This window comes from Ovis aries, chromosome X (assembly GCF_016772045.2).
Source record: "Ovis aries strain OAR_USU_Benz2616 breed Rambouillet chromosome X, ARS-UI_Ramb_v3.0, whole genome shotgun sequence".
Taxonomy (NCBI): Eukaryota; Metazoa; Chordata; class Mammalia; order Artiodactyla; family Bovidae; genus Ovis; species Ovis aries.
This window is the reverse complement of record NC_056080.1, coordinates 98,265,836-98,290,923: the sequence shown is the minus strand read 5'-3', so window position 1 is coordinate 98,290,923 and position 25,088 is coordinate 98,265,836. Positions and strand designations below refer to the sequence as shown.

The 25,088-nt window shown below is 36.9% G+C and overlaps 1 protein-coding gene across 7 annotated transcripts in view; it reads left to right on the top strand.

Moving 5' to 3' along the window:
• LOC101116968 (transmembrane 9 superfamily member 2-like) overlaps positions 1-25,088 on the top strand; it is an 84,280-nt gene that overhangs the window by 41,217 nt on the left and 17,975 nt on the right. For 5 of the 7 annotated variants that reach the window (XM_042241682.2, XM_012107250.5, XM_060408006.1 and 2 more), the window contains 8 exons: positions 893-972; positions 3,742-3,838; positions 4,538-4,670; positions 5,640-5,759; positions 5,953-6,010; positions 16,737-16,896; positions 18,458-18,606; positions 21,056-21,167. In XM_042241682.2, coding sequence (XP_042097616.1) covers positions 893-972; positions 3,742-3,838; positions 4,538-4,670; positions 5,640-5,759; positions 5,953-6,010; positions 16,737-16,896; positions 18,458-18,606; positions 21,056-21,167 — 909 coding nt within the window. The remainder of the gene's footprint in view (positions 1-892; positions 973-3,741; positions 3,839-4,537; positions 4,671-5,639; positions 5,760-5,952; positions 6,011-16,736; positions 16,897-18,457; positions 18,607-21,055; positions 21,168-25,088) is intronic. The other 2 variants (XM_042241683.2, XM_012107249.5) reach the window with 1 other exon arrangement.

Genomic DNA, 25,088 nt, shown 5'->3' with positions numbered 1-25,088 from the left:
CCCTTCCCCTAATTTCTAGTCTCTTCCTCCAAAAGTATAACCGTTGTTTTTTGTCCAGAAAAATGTTTGCATCTACAAAATATGTATATATTTTTGAAGGGGGAATAGAATCTTGCTGTACATACGTGTCTTACTATGTACTTTTCACCTTTATTTTTTCATTTAATGCTATTTCATAGACATGTCATCACCTAGAGATGCACATCATTCTTTTTACTGGTTACATAGTATTTCTTAGCATGGATTACCATAGTTTGTTTATTCCTATTCTGATGGGAATTTTTGGTTGTTTTCAGGTTTTTAAATTTAAAAACAAACCACAGTGACTCTCATATATGCCTATGAAGTTTCAATTAAGATGAAAATGTGGTCTGGACAAAAGGAAATGAAGTATGGGGTAGATTTAGGGTGACAGAAAAATAGCAAAAGGGTGCTATTATTTCTGATGAATAGTAAACTAAATTTTTTTTCCTAGTCCCTTTTTGAAATGAGATAGTGAAGTGAAGTTGCTCAGTCTTGTCCGACTCTTTGTGACCCCATGGACTGTAGTCTACAAGGCTTCTCCATCCATGGGATTTTCCAGGCAAGAGTACTGGAGTAGGTTGCCATTTCCTTCTTTAGGGAATCTTTCCAACCCAGGGATCGAACCCGGGTCTCCCGCATTGCAGGCAGATGCTTTACCATTTGAGCCACCAGGGAAGCCTGAAATGATATAGGGTATCAGTAAATAAAAGTAAGATGAAAATGTCAGGCTAGATTGCATGATTCTATGAAGTTAGCAGTAAAGAAATGGAGAATGTACAGGCAGAATAACTCTCTGTTTTAGGATTATAACCTTTAATAAAAGGTCATTTAAAGTTTGATCATGTGATTTTTGTATTTTTGTTTTTAGGAAAACAAACAGATCAGGTGGGGTTCTAGGTGGGATTATATTTTGGTGTCCATGTCTCATACCAGAATTCAGTGGTTTAGGTAAGCACTTTATGAATTAAAGAGTAAGTAGCTTCATGGTGGGAAATGTATATACACACACACATATATGCATATGTATATTTTAAAAATTATTTTGTTACCAGAGATTATCTTTTGTTCCTTCCAGTTTTGTTGAAATATAATTGACATATAGTAGTATAAGTTTAAAGTGTGCAGCATAATGATCTGACTTGCATTGATGACCACACTAAGTTTAGTGAATATCAGTGATCTCCTATAGATACAAAATGAAAGAAACGTAGAAAATTTCCCCTTAGTGATGAAAACTCTTAGTATTTACAGTCTCAACTACTTTCAGTATAACGTACATTAGTGTTAATTATATTTATCACATTGTACATTATATCTCTAGTACTTATTTATTTTACAACTGTAAGTTTGTACCTTTTAATTACTTCACCCAATTCCCTTTCTCCCAACCCCCTATCAGAGATGATCTTGAGTGACAGTTTTTCTTCTCTCTGGCTAATTTCTCCTCTTCTCCTCCCCCACTTCTCTATATACACAAAGAGAAACAAAAAGGAAAATCTGTTGTAAATATACTAATGTTTATGCTCCAGGGAAAGAGAAGGCTGAGATGTCCAAGAGATAGCATGTCTGCATGTAAAGAGTTATACATGCTGGGAAGTAGGCAGGATAGGACTGTGATAGTGGACCCTGTGCAGAAGATGGAAGGAAAACAAGACAGATGCTTTCATTTGTGGGGTCAGAAAGTCTGAACAAAGTAGAGTGTAGGAAAAGCAGTAACCAGCTGGGGTGGAGGAAGGTAAAGATGTCATGGAACACTGGGAAGAGAGCAGAGAAAGATGAAAAGATTACAGATGAGAAACCAAAGCACTGCAAGTGGTCACTTAATCAAGGCAAGTCATTTAGATGAGACAATTGTGTGGAGGTAATGTCTGTGAGTGAAGGTCGATTCATTCTCCAGGTGTTTTTTTTCATCCCTATTAGGATGCCAAGCACTAGGGGAGGTGGTCAGACATGGCAGTGAATAAGGCACACAGGCTTCTGCTTGCAGGAAGCTTACATTCTAGTGGATTCACAGTGAAGGGACTTGATTCCTCAGGAATCTTCAACAGGATCAAACCACAGCGTTAGAAGTCCTTCATGACTGTAGAAGGAGTAGTTTCAACATGAAACTGAAGGATGGACCAACTGAGAATGTGATGATTGAGGCTTTCCTAAAGTGCTGACAGCGAGCATAGGATCTTCAGTTAGTAACTTAGGAGACTGATCAGAGCAGCTGATGAGAAATAGATGAAACTGTACTTTCCCCCCTTCATCTCTTATAATAAAGCAGTTTTGGATGGAAGAAGACTATAAAGGTAAAGATGAAAGTAAGGAAGGGTATAATTCTATGAGTATGGTCTTCTGAGGTGATGATTTTCCTTATACGGCCATTGCCTTTGTTTTAAAAAAAATATTTTCTTTTGGGATGGAGGACACATGTACACCCATGGCTGATTCATTTCAACGTATGGCAGAAACCACCACAATATTGTAAAGTAATTAGCCTCCAAGTAAAATTAATTAATTAAAGAAATATTTTATTGGTGTATAGTTGCTTTACAATATTGAGGTAGTTTCTGCTGTACAGCAGAGTGAATCAGCTATGTGTTTACATATATCCCTTCTTTTTTGGATTTCCTTCCCGTTTAGGTCACCACAGAGCACTGAGTAGGGTTCCCTGAGCTAACAGTAGGTTCTCATTAGTTATCACCTTTATTTTTTAAAATTTCATTTTATTGAAGTATGGTTGATTTACAATGCTATTGCCTTTAAAGTGAGAATAGCTCCCATTCTCCTCCTCCTATTTCTATCCTCACTCTTCCTTCTCCTCTACCTCCTTCTCCTCCTCATTATAATGATCATATCTTAACTTTTCTAGAAAATCTTTGTTGGGGCAATAGTCCATGTCCCATTTTGTTACACCCCCAAGGAGTCTCTTCAAATAAAATTTATTTAAATAGTTTCTTTAAAGGGGTCATGAAAGGAAAGGGCATCCAGATCAATGGTGGGGCTAATCTCTAGTATTAATATTTATGATATAACAATAAATGTACTTTAGTTTCTGTCTTGAGCTAATTTACTTATGACATTTAGCAGACATTTTAGACATCTTAGCGGCATTTTTCTACAACAGTGCTGGTCTTTTCAGAGATTCTGGTGAAACTTTTAAAAATGTGTCCAGATTTGGCTGGGTGGTGGGATGGCTGAAGGTCTTGGTTTTCATTTGGACATAATTTTTAAGATTCAGTTTTGGAACCAGTAAGAGCTGGTCCATGGGATCTTTACCCTGAAACTTGATAAAGACTTGATAAAGTTAAAAGCCTTGATCCATCTAAGGATCCACCTAAGGACAGTCAGCCAGTCATCAATTTAACCTTGACTCCTGGTCTTCCATTCTCAGTTTCATGTTCTGGAACTAAGTTTACGTTCCTGATCTTTTTCATTTCCCCTTGTTTATTTTTGGGAATGTACTCTTAAAAAGTTGTAAAATAACCTTAAGAATAGTGTTGCTTCTATTGCTTAATTGGTAATGAACTTTTGTGATAGAACTTTAAGTTCATTTAATATATTGAGGTATTATCCAAATGTATTAGCCCTTGATACAAATTTAACTTTAGAAAACTGATTGACATGATAATTTGAATGTCTTTCTTTTATATGTGCACGGATTTTCGTTTTTACTGTTGAAATAAGAAATCTGAGGCTTAACTTCTATTTTTCCTTCTTTCCATTTTCCAGTATCTTGAATTCATTTGTCGTTGTTCTCTTCTTAACTGGAATGGTGGCTATGATCATATTAAGAACTCTCCACAAAGATATTATCAGATATAATCAGGTTTGTTTTCCTGTAAATAAAAATGTACATATTTGATTCATGCTTTGCCCAGTTCTCAAGGTTATGTTTCTACTTAGAGTATAGTACCTTGAATACAACACATTTTAATGTCTAGTAATTTTGCATATTGTGCTGAATCAAAGTATAGAGTATTGTGTAGATTCTTAAAAAGTATAGGTAAGTTTATTAGAGAGTTATTTGCTATCAACTCTTTGGTTATATACCTTTCCATGTTCTGATCTTTCAAAATATCATTATTTAAGATTTTCATTAATTTGGAACATGAGAATATGTACAAAACATTGCAAAATAATACAATTTAGGGCAAATTTAGTTTTATCTAATTTATACTCTTTTGACTCTTATAATCATTTATGTATTGATGAATTTTTAATTTCTATAGAATTAGTTGAATTCTTTTTTGTATGTTAAATCATGTTGCTTTCTCCATGAAAATCAAGCCAGTTGTGTGCTTTACATAATTAACACACTCCCTTCAGTGCAAAACTTAGAGAATGGCTCATTTGTATGGCAGGATCACATACCTGCCAGAGACTTACTTTATCCAAAATGAGCCATTAGTTTGTCTTTAGAGGAAAATTAGTTTTCCGCTAACGTTCAGAGCTCTTGTAACTTTCTGTCATAATAACTCCTGTGTTTATTAAAAACACTCCTGTGTTTATTATTTCTCTTATGCAGGAAGATATCCAGAAGGATTATGGTTGGAAGCTTGTTCATGGGGATGTATTCAGACCTCCAAGGCATGGAATGTTGCTATCAATTTTACTGGGTCAAGGAACACAAGTTTTGATTATGACATTTATTACTTTATGTGAGTAGACTCAGATCAATATGTGTCATCTTCAACATTCTGACATAGGTTAAACTTCGATTCATGTGTACAAAAGAACTTTGAAAATTCCACCCTAAAGTTTAAGGAAATGTGTAGTTTATAGTGTATTTTAATGAGTATTTATAGTATATTTAAAATAAAATTTGTATTTTAAGGATATGAGTCTGCATATGTTCCTATATCAAGGACCTTTCATAGTTTCTTCAGTTCTGAATAACTTATTGTAATGTCCAATATACATGTTCCTTGCTTTGCATGTGGGTAGATCATATTTTAGGTGGGCTCAGGGAATTATAATTCAGAGATTAGGATTTTGAAATGCTAAGGCAAGCCCAAGTGCTGGTCTTGAAATGTGTAAATGAAGTGGCATCGTTAGTAGGCTTACAATGGCTGATGAACTCTCTCTGCCTTCACTATCAACCAAGAGTAGAGTTAGTCAGTTTTTGATAACCAGAGTGGGGATTTTCACAAACAAAGCTTCTGTAAACAAATGGCTTTTGGGGTGTTTCAGATGTCAGTGATAACCTCTAAATTTAGCTTTTAAAGTTATGTTTTCCTGAGACCAAGTCGCACTGTGATGTTTTTCCCCCCTTACCTTGAATAAAAGGAAACAGAAGGAAATTTTTGTGGGGAAAAATGATTTGCTCTTTAGGGAGTGGCTACTGGAGTAGGGAAAGGGAACATCTCTTTGATTTAAAATAATATAATTAATGATTTAAACAAGGAGGTTAAAGACTAAATTGAAAACACAGCTTGCCTTGTATGGGATCAGACTTTTCGTTAAGAACAGATTGTCAAAAAATTAGCTAAGTAAGTAACATCAGAGAAGTTCCCTGTATGCTGTTTCATAAAAATGTCTTAATAAGGTGTCTTTAATATATTATAAAGCCTTTTGTGTTTTGAGGCTATTATTGTCACTGGTTTGATATTCCTTCTTTGTGCTTTTAGTTCTTGCCTGCCTTGGTTTCCTTTCTCCTGCTAATCGTGGTGCTTTAATGACCTGTTCTGTTGTGTTATGGGTCCTTATGGGAGCATCTGCTGGATACGTGTCTGCTAAGGTGTACAAGTGTAAGCATTACTATTATTATTCCAAGTTGGTGTGTTAAATATAGAAATTAAAGAGCTTGAAAATTAAAAAAAATTGCATCAGGAATTTTAGCTGACCTAACGAAATATAATTGTGTCTTCATTCCTGTAAAATATTTGTAAAGAGGACTAAATCTAGTTGCCCTAGTAATTATTTTGTCCTTTACTTCCTCAGCATTTAGAGGTCTGAAGTGGAAGACAAATTTCTTGCTGACGGCACTGCTGTGTCCTGGGTTAGTATCTCATGTTCTCTTTTCTCTACACAATTATAATCTTTCTTATACTTACCTTGGAAAAATTATCGTACATAATAATGAAGAGTAGAATGGAGGTGAGTGACCACTGTTTTTTCTGTGGCTGCAGCATTCTTTTCTTGATATATTTGCATTCTTTTCATCTTTTTGTACATCTTAACCCTTAGTACAAAGAGATGGTGATGGTGCTGCAGTATTCAATTTTGATCTTTGTTTTTGAAGCAGGTTTTATAAATGCTCATCTCAGTTATGCATCTTGCCTTATATATCATGTTAGAGTGGCAGCTTATATACCACATTGTGTTATTCTTCTTGTCTCTGCCTTCTGTGATTATTTCTTCCTGTCTCACCTAGTTACTGCAGTGTCATTAGTGACTGCAGACCGCGGGCAGAGTCATGGTCAGAGAGAGAGTCAGGGTGGTGCTGCACAGTGGCTCTTAGGGAGCTCATCTGGTCCCCTAATTCTGAAGATGCAGAATCAACATGTTCAAGGTCATACGTGAAGTCAGTAATGGAACTCAGGCTATATATTGGCTTGGCCAAAAAGTTAATTTGGGTTTTTCCATCTTATGGAAAAGCCTGAGTGAACTTTTTGGCTAACCCAATATCCCTGACCAGTGCTCTTCCCATAATGCCTCACCAATAAGGTGCTGACTCATTTTGAGTTTTATCTTCAAATTTTTTAATATGTTTTATCTTAGTCAGCTCAGGCTACCATAACAGAATACCATAGACTGGGTGGCTTAAACAACAGCTATTTATTTTCTCACAGTTCTGGAAGCTGGGAAGCCCAAGATCAGGGCATCAACAGGAGATAGGGTCCTGGTGAGTGCTCTCTTCTTAATCGCTGATGGCTGCCATCTTGATGCATCCTTACATGGCAGAGGAAAAGAGAGACACTGAACTCTACAGCATCTCTTCTTGTAAGGGCACTAATGCCATCATGAAGGCTGCCCCCTCATGACCTCATCTAAACCTAATCCCTCTCCCAAGGCCCCATTTCCAAACACCATCACATTAGAGATTAGGGTTCTTAAAAAAAATTTATTTTGTTTTGGGGTATATGTGATTAACAATGTTGTGATAGTTTCAGGTGAACTGTGAAGGAACTCAACCATATATATATATATATATATATATATATATGTATCCATTCTCCCTCAAACTCCCCTCCCATTCAGACTGCCACATGACATTGAGCAGAGTAGGGATTAGGATTTTAATATAAGAATTTTGGGGGAAACAATTCAATCCATAGCAGGTTTCATTAAAAAAAAAATTCCTTGATATGTTCTGGAGGACGGTTTTTTTTTTTTTTTTTAGAAAATGTCATGGATTATATCTTAATTGTTACACAGAACTTTAAAAAAATTGTGGTTTTTGGCTGCAATGGGACTTCATTGCTGCATGGCTTTCTCTAATTGTGGTGCACAGACTTCTCACTGTGGTGTTTCTTCTGTTGTGGAGCACAGACTCTAGGCGTGTGGGCTCAAAAGTTGTGCCTCGTGGGGTTAGTTGCTCCATGGTATGTGAAATCTTCCCAGATTAGGGATCAAAGCCATGTCCCCTGCATTGGCAGGCAGATTCCCAATCACTGAACCACCAGGGAAGTCCTGTTTTGTGGTAATTTAATTTCCATTTATTGTAAAATTCCCATGTCCTTAGTGCTAGAAGTGTGTCACAATAACACATATATGTGTGCTCAGTCACTCAGTTGTGTCCGACTCTGTGACTCTATCGACTGTAGCCCACCAGACTTCACTGTCCATAGGATTTCCCAGGCAAGAATACTGGAGTGGGTAGCCATTTCCTCCTCCAAGGGATCTTCCCAACCCAGGGATCAAAACTGCATCTCCTGCATCACCTGTGTGGGAGGCAGATTCTTTACCACTGAGCCACCTGGGAAGCCCCGTCACAATGGTGGAAATTCTATAATGGCAGTTATACATAATAAATTCAGTCGCATTGTATAGTAATTAGTGACAAAATGAGAGCAAATGCTCTGTGACTGAGTATAAAGCCATCATCAGTTCAATGCAGTGATAGATGATACATTCAGCAGACTCAATGTTTTATCTACATGTGGCTTTTCCCCTCAACTCCAGGGAAAGGCTTGAATATTCCAAGTTTGCACATCAAATACATGTACCACAGAGTTTTTGATTTATTTAAAATAAGGACAATGCACTCCTCTCCCCCTTGCCACCTTGAATAGAGCCATCTGCTTTTTTCTGTAACTCTTTTCAAGGGAACTAGAATGGGTGGTCTTTCCTGAGCTTTAACACCTTTATGTAAGAAAGCAATGTCCTTGACGATATTTCAAGTATTTGTTGCTTCAAGTTCAAGACTCACATGAATCTGTAATTGAGTAACTTTGGCACAAAAGTGCCATTGTGCAAAAGTCATTATACTGGATTGTAATACAAGGGATATTGCTAGCAAGAACTAGTCAATAAACCATCTACTATTCTCTTCATTATTTAGTTACTCATTCAACTTATTTATTGTATTTTTGAAAAATTTTTTTTACTATATTTAATGCATTATGCTAGGCACTGGAGAGGAAATAAATGTAAATCTCTCCTGAAACTGCCTTCATGGCTTCAGATGAATAATAATGGCTTATTTTTCATCAGACAGATGTTCCATCTCATTGTAAAAAGAAGTTACGTCATTAGAATAGAAAATTTAAAAGAATTAGAATATGCTGTGTCACTAAGCTTGATTAACTAAATTGAACAATTAATGTCTGGAAATGAATTAGCATTTTCAGTGCACTAGGAGCTGTTTTTATCTTGTTTTCTATGGGATCAATTTTGAAGAATGTTTTAGACAGAAAAATTTAAAAATTTGAGTGGAAGTCTGTAATAACATGGCTCAGGGTTACAGGGACTATGAAATGGTTCAGTATCAAACCACAGTTATATGAAAATATATATATTTTTAATTTGAAAAGCAGCTGTTAACAGTAGTTGTCCCCTAGGTGGGTTGCTGCATGGCTGGGGGAAGTGTGAAGGAGACTGTTTTATACTTATTTTCACTGTTTCTCTGTGTTTCTTTTTACTTTTCACATTGTATACCATATACATGTATTCAGTTCAGTTCAGTTCAGTCTCTCAGTCATGTCCGACTCTTTGTGACACCATGAATCACAGCACGCTAGGCATCCCTGTCCATCACCATCTCCCGGAGTTCACTCAGACTCATGTCCATCAAGTTGGTGATGCCATCCAGCCATCTCATCCTCTGTTGTCCCCTTCTCCTCCTGCCCCCAACCCCTCCCAGCATCAGAGTCTTTTCCAATGAGTCAACTCTTTGCATGAGGTGGCCAAAGTACTGGAGTTTCAGCTTTAGCATCATTCCTTCCAAAGAACACCCAGGGCTGATCTCCTTCAGAATGGACTGGTTGGATCTCCTTGCAGTCCAAGGGATTCTCAAGAGTCTTCTCCAACACCACAGTTCAAAAGCATCAATTCTTTGGCGCTCAGCTTTCTTCACAGTCCAACTCTCACATCCATACATGACCACTGGAAAAACCATAGCCTTGACTAGACAGACCTTTGTTGGCAAAGTAATGTCTCTGCTTTTGAATATGCTATCTAGTTTGGTCATAACTTTTCTTCCAAGGAGCAAGTGTCTTTTAATTTCATGGCTGCAGTCACCATCTGCAGTGATTTTGGAGCCCCCCAAAATAAAGTCTGACACTGTTTCCACTGTTTCCCCATCTACTTCCCATGAAGTGATGGGACCAGATGCCATGATCTTCTTTTTCTGGATGTTGAGCTTTAAGCCAACTTTTTTGCTCTCCTCTTTCACTTTCATCAAGAGGCTTTTAGCTCCTCTTCACTTTCTGCCATAAGGGTGGTGTCATCTGCATATCTGAGGTTATTGATATTTCTCCTGGCAATCTTGATTCCAGCTTGTGCTTCTTCCAGCCCAGCATTTCTCATGATATACTCTGCGTATAAGTTAAATAAACAGGGTGACAATATACAGCCTTGACATACTCTTTTTCCTATTTGGAACCAGTCTGTTGTTCCATGTCCAGTTCTAACTGTTGCTTCCTGACCTGCATACAGGTTTCTCAAGAGGCAGGTCAGGTGGTCTGGTATTCCCATCTCTTGAAGAATTTTCCACAGTTTATTGTGAGCCACACAGTCAAAGGCTTTGGCATAGTCAATAAAGCAGAAATAGATGTTTTTCTGGAACTCTCTTGCTTTTTCCATGATCCAGCGGATGTTGGCAATTTGATCTCTGGTTCCTCTGCCTTTTCTAAAACCAGCTTGAACATCTGGAAGTTCACAGTTCACGTATTGCTGAACCCTGGCTTGGAGAATTTTGAGCATTACTTTACTAGCGTGTGAGAGGAGTGCAATTGTGCGGTAGTTTGAGCATTCTTTGGCATTGCTTTTCTTTGGGATTGGAATGAAAACTGACCTTTTCCAGTCCTGTGGCCCCTGCTGAGTTTTCCAAATTTGCTGGCATATTGAGTGCAGCACTTTCACAGCATCATCTTTCAGGATTTGAAATAGCTCAACTGGAATTCCATCCCCTCCACTAGCTTTGTTCATAGTGATGCTTTCTAAGGCCCACTTGACTTCACATTCCAGGATGTCTGGCTCTAGGTGAGTGATCATATCATTGTGATTATCAAGAGGTGTAGGGGCTTTCTTAGGTAGATGAGAGGGAGAATCTTAAGGTACTGGGATTCTTATTTGTTAAAATGTGGTAAGTTGAAAGAGAGTTTCAGTGCCTCATGGTATGGACATGGACAATGTAAAAATGGTTTTGAATTTAAATGGAGAAGCAGTTCAATTAATGAGCATATACTTCCTAAGAGAAATTTAAAAGAGTAAAATTATTAAACGATGTCATTTTGCTGCATGTAGCCCCAAAAGTGGTAGGTAAGAAAGGGAAGAGTCAGCAGAGGTTGATGGGCATGTACCCAAACTTTAAAATTAGAAGAAGGAAGGTTGAATTTAGTACTCAGTATTAGCTAAGTGACTTTGGGTAAGTCCTATAACCTTTCTGATTGTCCATTTCCTTATGTGTAATGCTTGTGTCACAGAGTCATTTAGAAAAGTAAATGAGCTAATGGGTTGTGAAATTGTTTTGTGAACTACAAAGCGTTTTTGGTCACTCTCTTCTTCTGTGTTCCTGCTGTTTTATATCTATTATCTGCTATAGTATTTCCTATGTTGTAATTTGTTTATCTCTGTCCCCCACTAGACTGAGCTTTTTCAGAGCAAGGATTTTTGTTTTATTTATCTTGGAACACCAGGGCCTAACTCTTAGGTACTCAATAACTGTTTGATGAATGTGTGAATAAATGTTTCAAGTAGGAGATGGACCCAGGTGACCTCTTAAGTTTCCTTCTAGTTTTGCTGTTTAAGATTCTATGAAAAGGTCTAGAAATAATTAGACATCAACAAAGGAAGAAATACTTAGAATATAAAAACATGAAATGGAAGGACAGTTACAGAATTGTTAAACACATATTAGCATTCTAGAGTGTACTTTCTAAAGGGAAATCGTTGAGACGGGTTAATTGAGTTTATATATAAGAAAGAAGGTTATGATTTGTCAACTGAGAAGTAATTTTTCTGGCTATGGAAAGATAACAGCTAAAATGAATCTTTCCAAAGCTAGAAAATGTGGCAGAGGAATATTGCGGCTAAACAAATTCATTACAGCAGAAAGGTATTAAAAAAACATTTGAGGAAGTATGGTTAAATCATGGGAAACTAAACTCCCTTATTGAGAAGCCAGAAACTGATGAGATGTAAGGTGGAGGTTTTATTGTTGTACATGCTGTTGTTTGAAAGGACTGGAAGCTATATCTCCAACAGGAGCAAAGTATGAGCCTTTAAAGAGCAGAATAGATATGCCTACTGAAAAAAGTGTTAATAGAAGAGTCTGTAAATGCGAGGAGGAAAGGTGAAGTAGAAATGGTAAAATGAAAGAATAAATGAATAAAAAAAGAATAAAAGAATAAAATGAAAGAAGGTTTAGAAAGGACAAAATCACTTATAATGAGGGATGGGGAAGGATCCAAAACAATGATCCTAAGTAAGAAATTGAAAATAGATGGAAAATATGAAAGAAGCCTTAAAATACTAGAACTGGAATGGGCCTTGAGAGAATTTACAACTGAAGACTGAAATCAGAGATTCTCTAAACAGTAGACCTCAAAGCCTAACCTGGTGCAGCATCAAGTGGCTGTCACCATATTCCCTGTCTCTGATCTTTGACAAAATGTTTTGGGGAGGAGAAGGTAGATGCGATTGGTCTGGTTGGTTCCTACTGTAGAGGCTTTGTTATAGCACAGTGGGATGGAGAAAGCTTGCTGTTAAAACACACACACACACACACACACACACACACACACACACATCTGAGTAAGAATTCCAGCTCTGCCTCTTTTCAGCTGTTTGATCATCAGCAAATTACTATCCCTAAAAGATATTCAGAAAGAACTCTATCCATGTAACTTCTGTTTTACATTTACCTGGGTTGATTGTTAATTTTCCTTTTTTTTTTTTCCTTGCCTTTTCTTCATTTCTTTCTCTTTTTAAACTGCTTTCTAAGACATTTCATCAGCTTTATCTTCCAATCCTTTTACTAAGGTTTAAATTCACCTTGTCATTTTTTTAAAAAATTGGAGTATAGTTGACTTATAGTGTGTTAGTTTCAGGTATACAAAATAGTGATTCAGTTATACATATATACGTTCTTTTTCAAAGTTATTTCCATATAGATTATTATAAAATATTGAGTATCATTTCCTGTGCTATACAGTAGGTCCTTGCTGATTATCTATTTTATATATAGTAGTGTGTATATATGGGCTTCCCAGGTGGCGTTAGTGGTAAAGAACGTGTCTACCAATGCAGGAGACACAGGAGACACGGGTTCAATCCCTGGGTTGGGAAGATCCCCAGGAGGAGGAAATGGCAACTCACTTCACCATTCTTGCCTGGAAAAATTCCATGGACAGAGAGACCTGGTGGGCTACATATGTTAATCCCTACCTCCTGATTTATTCCTCTCCTTGCCTTTCCTTCCCTGATAGCTGAGTTGGTAAGGCATCCACCTGCAATGCCAGAGACCCTGGTTTGATTCCTGAGTCAGGAAGACCCGTTGGAGAAGGGATCGGCTACCCACTCCAGTATTCTTGTGCTTCCCTAGTGGCTCAGCTGGTAAAGAATCTGCCTGCAATGTGGAGACCTGGGTTTGATCCCTGGGTTGGGAAGATCCCCTGGAGGGAAAGGCTACCTACTCCAGTATTCTAGCCTAGAGAATTCCATGGACTGTATAGTCCATGGGGTCTCAAAGAGTCGGACACCACTGAGCAACTTTCACTTCACTTTCCCCTTTGATAACCATACGTTTATTTTCTATGTCTGTCTCTTTCCATTTTGTAAATAAGTTTATTTATTTATTTATTTTTAGAGTTCACATACAAGTGCCTCTCGTCATACTTTTAATTCCTAAGACCTCTTCTAGGAAATTTCCTGGCAGTCCAGTGGTTAGGGTTCTGTGCTTCTGTTGCACGGGGCTGGATCCCTGGTCAGGGAAGCTAAGATGCCGCAAGTCCTGTGGTACAGCTGACACAAAAACAAAAACACGACGAGAACAACAGCAAGAACTCTTCTATTTTCTCAAAAGTCTTTTAAAATTTCCTCTTCCTGTCTCATGGCTGCAATGTCTCCTTTAATTTCTTTGAGGATCTTAAATTGTCTTGGTAAAATTTTTCCCTGAGCTTCAGGAATCTTCTCTAAGCAACTAACTCTCCTGTCTTCTGCAGGGGTCGTAAAATGACGTTGTTTGGTTCTGCAGAGTTGGGGGGTGGGGGACAGAATCTGCAGGTATGTCAACATCTCAGGCTGGCTTTGAACCAGTCCTTCTGGTTTTAGCCACTCCTTCATCCCTATCTGTAGAGGTACCTGGCACCACAAGTTCCCAAGCCTTTTTGGAGCTCTGTGCTATAAACTGAGTGCCTCTCAGCTTTTTAACTGATGACTTAGGATACAGGTTCGTACTCCAACTAACTCGGTTACTATTTGTCTGCTCTCTGGTTCCAAACTTTGCTGCTAATGTCTTCTCCCCTTTACAACATCCCTCCATCCTTATGCCTTTAAAAAATTCTTTTGCTATAATTGTATCAGGGTTTTGATGAGGGAGCAGAACTAAATATGCATTCAATGTGCCATCTTTAACCCAAAGTCTTTTAATTCTTCATGTCTTTTGTATCCATTCTTTACATTTTAACCATCATCACATTGTACAGATTCTTAACACTTTATATCTAGTCTCCTTGCCTCTAGTATCTCCTCCCTTAGATTTGTCCTTTGGGATGCTGTAGATTCACCTCTCTGGAAAATTGCACGGAGTACCTCACAGCTTTGAGTGTAAAAACCCTTCAGTTGCTTCCTAGTGTTGACAGGATAAAGTCTATATTCCTTAACTGGACATTCAAAGCCTTCCACAATCTAACTTCTGCCCATCTTTTCAACCTCATCATTTAGGCTTTCAGAAACACTCACAGGACTTCCCTGGTGGTCCAGTAGTTAAGATTCCATGCTCCCAATGCAGGGGGTCTATGTTCAATCTCTGATTAGGGAACTAGATCCCACATGCAGCAACTGAGACCCAGCGTAGCCAAATAAATAAATGTTAAGAAAGAGGAAGGGATGAATCCCTGTCAGAAACACTCACATCCGCACCACTGATACCCATATTTACCTGTAGCTGTGATTAAACTTGTCTGGAACATCTACAGGCATAGTAGCTGGGCTTGCCTGGTGATTTATCCATTAGACTTAGGGGTTGACTTGCTGATTTTGAATGGCTAATTTAAACACTTTGTTTTATTTTTTGGGAAAATTTAAATTATTTTATTGTAAAATTTATACAAAATAAACCATAAGCACACAGTTAAACTTTAAACAGAATTAAACCAGTCCATAAAACATTTCAAATAAAAAAGTAATAAAAACCTTATCAGCTCATTTGAAATTATTCATCTTTAGATACATGATGGTTTATTTCCTAGATTTAAAATAGTGATCTCCATTACACTTAGGCTGTAAAATATTAAATACTATTTTTAAATTATGGAAGTATAACACATTTGCAAGAGACTTGGAAAATACAAAACAAAGTTATATGTAGTTCCACTATATATTACAATTATTTTTTAAGTAGATAAATTAAGATTTTTAGGGGAAGTTTCAAAATCAAACTCTAAAACATTAATAGAATGAATAGACAGAAAAGTAGAAGGACATAGTGGACCTGAAAAGCGGTATGAACCAATTCAACGTAATTAAGATTTATACAGTTTTCACACAGCAGCAGGACACAAATTCTATTCAAGTTCCATAGACTATAAGCCAGGAGACACGGGAACATATCCAGGGACATAAAGTGCAAAAATTTCATGGTCTAAAGGTATTGAAATCATGCAGAGAAAAAACAGATTCTTATACTCAAGGATTAACAAATATTTGCAAATTGATCACCAAAATCTTTGTCAACAAAATTGTAAATCCAGAGTACAAAAATCTACTTGAAATAATCTAACCAAATACTAAATTACTTAAATGGGACTCAGTTTCTGAGGTGTGGTATCAAGAGGAAAAAAATCTTATTTGCATACAAGGTTGTATACACAAGTAGGTTTTTGTCAATATACATTAAAACATTTTTTTATTGAAATATAGTTGAATTACAGTGTTGTGTTAATTTCTGCTGTACAGCAAAGTAATTCAGTCACACACACACACAGGTTTGGCTGAAAAGTTTGTTCAGATTTTTCCACAACATCTTAAATTCTTTTCATATTCTTTTTCCATTATGGTTATCACAGGATATTGAATATAGTCCTCTGTGCTATACAGTAGGACCTTGTTGTTTATTCATTCTGTGTATACCAGTTTGCATCTGCTAATCCCCAAACTCCCACTCCTACCATCTCTCACCCCCACTTTGGCAAATATACTCTTTAAAAACAAATCAAACTGGCCACCATTCCCCAAAATGCTTCTTACACTATACTGGAATTTAAAAGGACTTTTAATAACTTTGAGCCCTATCTGCGCTACATGTGAAACAGCTTTTAAGATTTCTCTACCTCCTGTACTGAAGGGCCAAAAAAAGCTGAAAATGTCTGCATGATAGTAAACATTTCCCCCCACCACTTAGAGTTATTAATAGAAATTGTATGGCAGAATCTTTGTTAGGAAGGCGCTGAAAAAAAAAAAAAAGAGATGTGTAAGATAATTTTTAATGAACTTTCTTACAGGAAATCATAAAACTTTTGGTTTTAAATGAATACTTGTTTGACAAGCTTCATATAGCCCATTTCAGTCTAGTATTCTAAAATCTGTTTTTAATATATGTATTTTCTTAATTGTGTTTACTCTATTGCGTATTGGTTTTCGGTGTTATATTATTCCACACCCTATTTATTTTCTGCTAGGCTCTTGAGCTGCAAAGATGAGTGAGATGTAGAAATTATGTCCTGTAATAAATTGCTATCTTGTTATATATATGGTATTGAGTTTAAGCTCCAACTCAATAACTGGGTTTACACAGAATGATTTAATATTCTTCTAGGGTTTAATGTTCTAACATTCATATCAAGTATGTTTATAACATTTTCCTGAAATTGTAACATTTTCTGATTGTTTTTCTTCCCTAGTGTGGTCTTTGTTGACATCTTCATCATGAATTTAATTCTTTGGATTGAAGGGTCGTCATCTGCTATCTCATTTGGTACCTTGATAGGAATCCTTGCATTGTGGTTTGGAATTTCAGTGCCATTAACATTTTTGGGTGCATACGTTGGAAGTTTCCAAAAGGTAAACTTTTAAAATACTGCTTTTGACCATTGAATGATGTCTGAAATAATACCTCAGTGTGAATAGACTATACAGGAAATGGAAGATGTACCATTGGATAAAATGACAAAGAATAATCATTTAGGGATAAAAGATTTTTACAAACTTTAAATGAAAGACAGTAACACTTTAAAAGACATTCTTTAACGTATTTCATATTTTATGGGTTGTTTATATTTTCCCTCTCTCTCTGATGGGCAAAATTTAAAAGATATATTATAGGGAGGCTGACTTTAAGAAAGTCAGAAAAATGATGAGATTATATAGTTGGGGGAAGAAAGCCAAGATACAATCCAAGAAATGGTTCTGTTGACGGATTTTTTTTTTTCTTTTTTGTTATGGTTTAGCCCAGGATATTGAATATAGTTCCCTGTATTATACAGTAGGACCTTGTTGTTTATCCATTCTCTGTGTAATAGTTTGTATCTTCTCACCCGGTTTACAGATTTAAAGATAGCCTATTCAACATATAGGGAAAAGGAACAGTATACCAAAAAGACTAAATGAGGCCACACTACAAAAGGGTTGTATTATGAGGACATAGCGTGAATTTGCCGGAGAAGGCAATGGCACCCCACTCCAGTACTCCTGCCTGGAAAATCCCATGGATGGAGGAGCCTGGAAGGCTGCAGTCCATGGGGTCACTGAGGGTTGGACACGACTGAGCGACTTCACTTTCACTTTTCACTTTCATGCATTGGAGAAGGAAATGGCAACCCACTCCAGTGTTCTTGCCTGGAGAATCCCAGGGATGGGGGAGCCTGGTGGACTGCTGTCTATGGGGTCACAGAGTCGGACACAACTGAAGTGACTTAGCAGCAGCAGCAGCGTGAATTTGCATGGGAGAAGTCAGACAAGACAAAACAGGAAGTGGAGTTCCACATAGAGCAGAAAAAGAAAAATTTCTGAAAACTATTGACAAATTTTCAGAGATAAATTATTAGACAAATTCTAAGAGAGAATTTTTTGATGTCGTATATTATTTTACATTGAAACAGTCACTAGTAAGTTTTGTCCAATATCTCCCTTGAAATGTGTAAGGAAAGATAAACATCCTTATTGTTTAGCTGTGTCCTATCTAATATGGTGGCCACTCAACAACTATGGTTTTTGAGTACTTGGAATGTGGCTAGTCTGAATTACGTGCTATAAGTGTAAAATACACACTGGTTTTCAACCACTTAGAAAAACAACAAGAAGAATATAAAATATCTTGATTAATAATTTTATATCGGTCACAAATGTAAATGATACTATTTGGGCATGTTAGATCATTAGATCAAATAAAATATATCAATAAGTTGATTCCACCTTTTTAAAATGCACCTACTAAGAAACTGGATACTTACTGCATTTGTGGCTTGCATCATAATATTTCTATTGCACACCATTGGTCTAGCCTTTGCCCATATAACTGCTCTTGAAAATGTTCAGATTCAAGATTGTGTATTGTGATGCTGTCTGTATAAATTTACTTCAGGTTTATTTCATTCTGATTTTCACTTGATTTATTTTCGAGCAGTTTGACTATCCAGTTAGTACAAACCAGATTCCTCGTCATATTCCTCACCAGGATTTCATTAGAAGACCACTTTTTAGTATCATCATCGGTGGCGTTTTACCTTTTGGTTGTATTTTTATCCAACTATTTTTTATTCTAAATAGCATTTGGTGAGTATCATATCTTCTTTTTAGCTTATTTATTTTTTAATTGAAGGATAATTGCTTTACAGAATTTTGTTGTTTTCTGTCAAGCATCAACGTGAATCAGCCATAGGTATTCATATCTTCTTAATCTCCAAAATATTAATTTTTAATAAATTAATTTTCCTATATGTCGAGGTCGAATTCTGGTATAGTAAGACTTCATGTACTACCCTATTTTATCCAGGGAATAGCAATCTGACCCAAGGGAATTTCCTAGGAAACTAAGACTTAATTTACAACATTTTAAAGCCACTTTTGGATGGAAATGTCTATAAAGGTTTCCTTTTTGAAAATTAATAGCCTCTTTTTAATCCGTCCCAGGTGACTCAGAAAAGTTGGTCTCAAACCATACTTCTCTGAGACTTTGCAGGGGGTTGAGTGGAGGTGTCCCTTGGAGGGAGGTACCTAAAGATGGAAGAGAAAGCTCTGATTTGTATCTGTTTTCCATACTGGCCTCCCATGCAAGATTTCATTTATTTTCTCTGCTAAAAATAACATGAATAACACTGATTTGGGGTCTTCATCTGTACTGAGCTATAAGTAATGGTTTTCTATCTTCCTTTCTGTCAACTGTTAGTTGTGCTGTCAAGATGCCTTTTCCTTATAGCCTTCCTCTTTTTATCTGCTACTTTTAATCTGTTGTAATTTAAGAATCCTAATAACCAATATGGAGCTTCCCAGGTAGCTCAGTTGTAAAGAATCCGCCTGCCAATGCAGGAGGTGTAGGAACCTCAGGTTTGATTCCTGGATCAGGAAGATCCCCCTAGAGGAGGAAATGGCAACCCACTCCAGTATTCTTACCTGGAGAACCTCATGGGTAGAGGAGCCTGGTGGGCTACAGTCCATGGGGTTGCAAAGAGCTGGACACAACTGAGCACACACGTACCAATAACCAATATAGAAATGCATGTGAAGTAAGAACCAGTGCTCTCTGATTAAAGTGCTACAGTTTTAGTGCCCCTGCTTTGTGACAGCTATTTCAGTTGCTCCAAGTCCCTTTTTTTTCTTACTTCCTGATTTTTGACAGCATTTTGGTTTTGGAAGCTGCCAAGTGGGATTTACTCTGGAGGGATTTTTAGATTGTGAAAATGCACAATAAAATAAAATGCAGTCACCAATTGTGCATGTTTATAACACTTTGTCCCAAAAGAATCTTCTAGACAAAGCTTTGATGTCCTAGGAAATTAGGTTTAATCATAGACATTAATTGCCCACCTTTTATAAACAGCACTGTGTCAAAGTTGTTTGAAAGATAAGCAGTAAAATCTGTTACCTTGTCAGCAACTAAATATTTAACATGCTGTAAAATAGATTATAGTAACCAAATTTTGCAGATGTTTTTGATGGGAAAGTATTTTTAAAGCAAAACTGAAAGATTATTTGAAGTGTTAGTTGCTCAGTCGTGTTCGACTCTCTTTGTGACCCCATGGGCTGTGGCCCACCAGGCTCCTCTGTCCATGGAATTCTCCAGGTAAGAATACTGGAGTGGGTTGCCATGCCCTTATTCAGGAGATCTTCCTGACCCAGGGATTGAACCTGGGTCTCTCATATTGCAGGCAGATTCTTTACTGTTTGAGCCAAGATTCTTTAGATGATTTAATTTTTGTTTCAATGAGAAACCAGGGTGCTTGTTGTGTACAACTTTGTATATATTTATGAACTCTAGAGATGATTCTTCCCAACCCCCATCCTTCATCCTCACCCCCAGGTGTATATTTTACATGAGGTTTTAAAATGGAATATTGATCAGTTCACTAGTTTCTTCTCTTCAGAAGGCTTTTTGAAATGTCTATTTCTTATCCCAATTTAGTCAGCTTGCTCTATAATAATGAAAGGAATTACTTCATTCCTTTGAAGTTTGGCCTAAATGTAATCTACACACTGATATTTTTAAAGATGCATGTTTCAAAGTAGATTTAATAGAATTATGTGTGTTGTGCTATAAAGACCAATTTGGAGAAGCTACCTGTTAATAGACCTCCAGAGACAAAATTTGATTCTGTGGTTTTCTGTTGTATAATATAGTCGCTGGTATTTATGCCATTTGCTGGTATTTATGCCATTTCCGTTTCTAAAGAGAAAACATGTTTTCAAATGTGTATAGAGAAAATTGATGGGTTTCAAGTGAAAACTAAATTATAGGAGCAGACAAATATTGGTGAGTAGCAATGCTGTTTCTGATGAGAAAATATGGCCAAATTCTGAAGCTGTGTAGGTGAGGGAATATACATATATATTTGATACTACATGGATACTACATGAATTTGATGATATTACATGAATAGATGAAGTCTGGAATGAAAATCTCAAGGTGAGAAAAGTGTGTGACAGTTTGCTGTTTAGAGTTGGATGAATCTTTCTGTGTGTATCCTTAAGTTAAAGCTTATTTTAAAATTGTCATTTTTCTTTTCAGGTCTCATCAGATGTACATCATGTTTGGCTTCCTTTTCTTAGTCTTTATAATTCTTCTGATTACTTGTTCTGAAGCTACCATTCTGCTGTGTTATTTTCACTTGTGTTCTGAGGTAAAGACATAAGAAACTAATACATCTGAAGCTTTCTAAACTGGCATTATTAGAATTAGAAGTCTGTTGAGAAAGGGATTAAACTAAGTGTTAACTACATGGTTTCTACAACTTGAGATCACTTTTATATTGTGTTTTCCTAATGACACATTTTGATTTTGATGCAGCTATCAAGTTAATGCTTTTTTAAAAAATTCATTTATTTTAGTTGGACGCTAATTACTTTACAGTATTGTAGTGGTTTTTGCCATACATTGATATGAATCAGCCATGGGTTTACATGTGTTCCCCATCCTGAACCCCCCTCCCACCTCCCTCTCCATCCCATCCCTCTGGATCATCCCAGTGCACCAGCCCTGAGCGCCCTGTCTCATGCATCGAACCTGGACTGGTGATCTGTTTCATATATGATAATATACATGTTTCAATGCTATCCTCTCAGATCTTCCCACCCTCGCCTTCTCCCACAGAGTCCAGAAGACTGTTCTATACATCTGCATCTCTTTTGCTGTCTCACATATAGGGTTATATATGCTGTCTCGCATATACCATCTTTCTAAATTCCATATATATGTGTTAGTATACTGTATTGGTGTTTTTCTTTCTGACTTACTTCACTCTGCTCCAGTTTCATCCACCTCATTAGAACTGATTCAAATGCATTCTTTTTAATGGCTGAGTAATATTCCTTTATGTATATGTACCACAGCTTTCTTATCCATTCATCTGCTGATGGATATCTAGGTTGCTTCCATGTCCTGGCTATTATAAACAGTGCTGCAATGAACATTAGGGTACATGTGTCTCTTCCAATTCTGGTTTCCTTGGTGTGTGTGCCCAGCGTGGGATTGCTGGGTCGTATGGCAGTTCTATTTCCAGTTTTTTAAGGAATCTCCACACTGTTCTCCATAGTGGCTGTACTAGTTTGCATTCCCACCAACAGCGTAAGAGGGTTCCCTTTCTCCACACCCTCTCCAGCATTTATTGTTTGTAGATTTTTGGATGGCAGCCATTGTGACTGGTGTGAGATGGTACCTCATTGTGGTTTTGATTTGCATTTCTCTGATAATGAGTGATGTTGAGCATCTTTTCATGTGTTTGTTAGCCATCTGTATGTCTTCTTTGGAGAAATGTCTGTTTAGTTATGTGGCCCATTTTTTGATTGGGTCATTTATTTTTCTGGAATTGAGCTGTAGGAGTTGCTTGTATATTTTTGAGATTAATTGTCAGTTGCTTCATTTGCTATTATTTTCTCCCATTCTGAAGGCTGTCTTTTCACCTTGCTTATAGTTTCCTTTGTTGTGCAAAAGCTTTTAAGTTTAATTAGGTCCCATTTGTTTATTTTTGCTTTTATTTCCAAAACACTGGGAGGTGGGTCATAGAGGATCCTGCTTTGATTTATGTCGGAGGGTGTTTTTCCTGTGTTTTCCTCTAGGAGTTTTATAGTTTCTGGTCTTACATTTAGGTCTTTAATCCATTTTGAGTTTATTTTTGTGTATGGTGTTAGAAAGTGTTCTAGTTTCATTCTTTTACAAGTGGTTGACCAGTTTTCCCAGCACCACTTCTTAAAGAGATTATCTTTTCTCCATTGTATATTCTTGCCTCCTTTGTCAAAGATAAGGTGTCCATATGTGCGTGGATTTATCTCTGGGCTTCTATTTTGTTCCATTGATCTATATTTCTGTTTTTGTGCCAGTACCATACTATCTTGATGACTGTGGCTCTGTATTAGAGCCTGAAGTCAGGCAGGTTGATTCTTCCAGTTCCATTCTTCTTTCTCAAGATTGCTTTGGCTATTCGAGGTTTTTTGTATTTCCATACAAATTGTGAAATTATTTATTCTAGTTCTGTGAAAAATACTGTTGTAGCTTGATAGGGATTGCATTGAATCTATAGATTGCTTTGGGTAGTATACACATTGTCACTACATTGATTCTTCCAATCCATGAACTTGGTTTATTTCTCCATCTATATGTGTCCTCTTTGCTTTCTTTCATCAGTAAGTTAACGCTACTTTGATAGAAAGTTTTCAAGAGAAAGCAGTTTCTCTCTGGCTAGTTACTATAATTTCTGTATAGTATTCAGTTAACATAGGAAAACACAGGGAACTGATTTGATAGTTCTGACATAAAAGATCTGATTTGATGATGTTTTCTTTTTAACAATTAACATTTTCTTGTAGCTTAGGCCAGGATTATATTTTATGGGCTTGAGGTTGCTGCTAAAGGCCCTTTCTCTTTCTTTTTGTTGCCTTTTGGTTACCATGGACATATATAATTCTTTTTACCCAATGCCACCCTCAGTTTTTCCTGATGTCATTTTGAATAACTGAGCTAGTGGTGAATATATTTTCTTAAACCCCCTAGATCCCTCTTATTTTGGTAATTTAATGTGACTTTCTAAAGGTGACAAGAGAGTTTAGGGAATGATTATTATATACATGATGTCTTAGAGCATTTTTTTTCTTGAGCTATAGGAACAAAAGTAAAAGATATATAATTATGTACATATTATACTTAGGTACTCATTCATTCTATGATACATTTGTCATAGGAATTCTGTAACAATCATTAATAAAACATTAATAGGCATAAGATCTATATATATATACACATACATATATTTCTTAGAAAGGTTTGAGTGCCCCCAAAATCACCCACATATTTCATGACTCACTAGAAGGACTCATGAGACTCAGTGTATAGACATCTTCTTGGCTAGGGTTTGTTACAGCAAAAGGATGCATAACAGGATCAGTAAGGGAAAAAGACACAGATGGAACCTGGAAAAAAAAAACCCATGTGCAGTCTTCCTGTGTTTTCTCTCCCTCATGAGGGGACACACCCAGCATGCTCCTTCTGCAGCAGTAAAAAAATGCAGTAGTATATGTGCAATGTGTCTGCCCAGGAAAGCCCACAAGAGACTCAATAGCCAAGGTTTTTATTGGGAGCTAGTCACACAGGCACACTCTGCCTAACAACTCCAAACTTTCCAGACACTCTAAAGGAAAGCATGTGTTCTCCATGGATCACATAGTTTGTACAGTCTAGGTATAGAAAACCAGTCTTATCAGTCAGGGAATGATTAAATGCTAAATTCCCAAGTATTAAGCCAAGAGTCAACCTTGTAAGCAGACCTTTCTAAAGATGGCAACCTCAGACCTGCTATGTTAACTCTTTTCTGCACAGTTTATCCCCTTGGCCCTTGACCATGGTGCTTTTACGGTACTTCTATTATCAGGAAGGACCCATGGGCAGGGTGAGACTAACCTGATTATTGACCTCTGTCATGCCTCCACGGGTCATGAATTTAGCCAGTTAAAATAATTCCCATTAACCATAAAGGTCTATCTTGAACAAACAAACTTATAAAAAAAGAGATCAGACTTGTGGTTACCAGAGGCAAGGGTTAGGGGGAGGGGGAATTAGATGGAATTGGTTGAAAGGTACAAACTTGCAGTTATAGGATAAACAAGTGCTAGGGATGTAATGTACAGCATGATAAATATAATTGACACTGCTGTGTGCTCTTTATGACCATTGTTAAGATAGTAAATCCTAAGAGTTCTCATCACAAGGAAAAATATATTTTTCTCTATTTCTTTAATTTTGTATCTATATAAGATAATGGATGTTCAGTAAAATTACTGCGATAATCATTTCATGATATGTTAAGTCAAATCATTATATTATACACCTTAAAATTAGACAGTGCTGTATATCAATTATATCTCAATAAAACTGTAAGGGGGAAAAAAGATCTATCTTAAATTTCTCTACTAACCTTTTTTACCTGAACTGGGGCATCAATTTAGGCCCAGCACAACTCTGGCCAGTAAACTGAAGCTGACGTGAAAGCCTTCCAGGGCTGAAGCAGCGTCTAGAGAGAAAGGATGTGCATATTAGAAGTACAGTCCCTGAG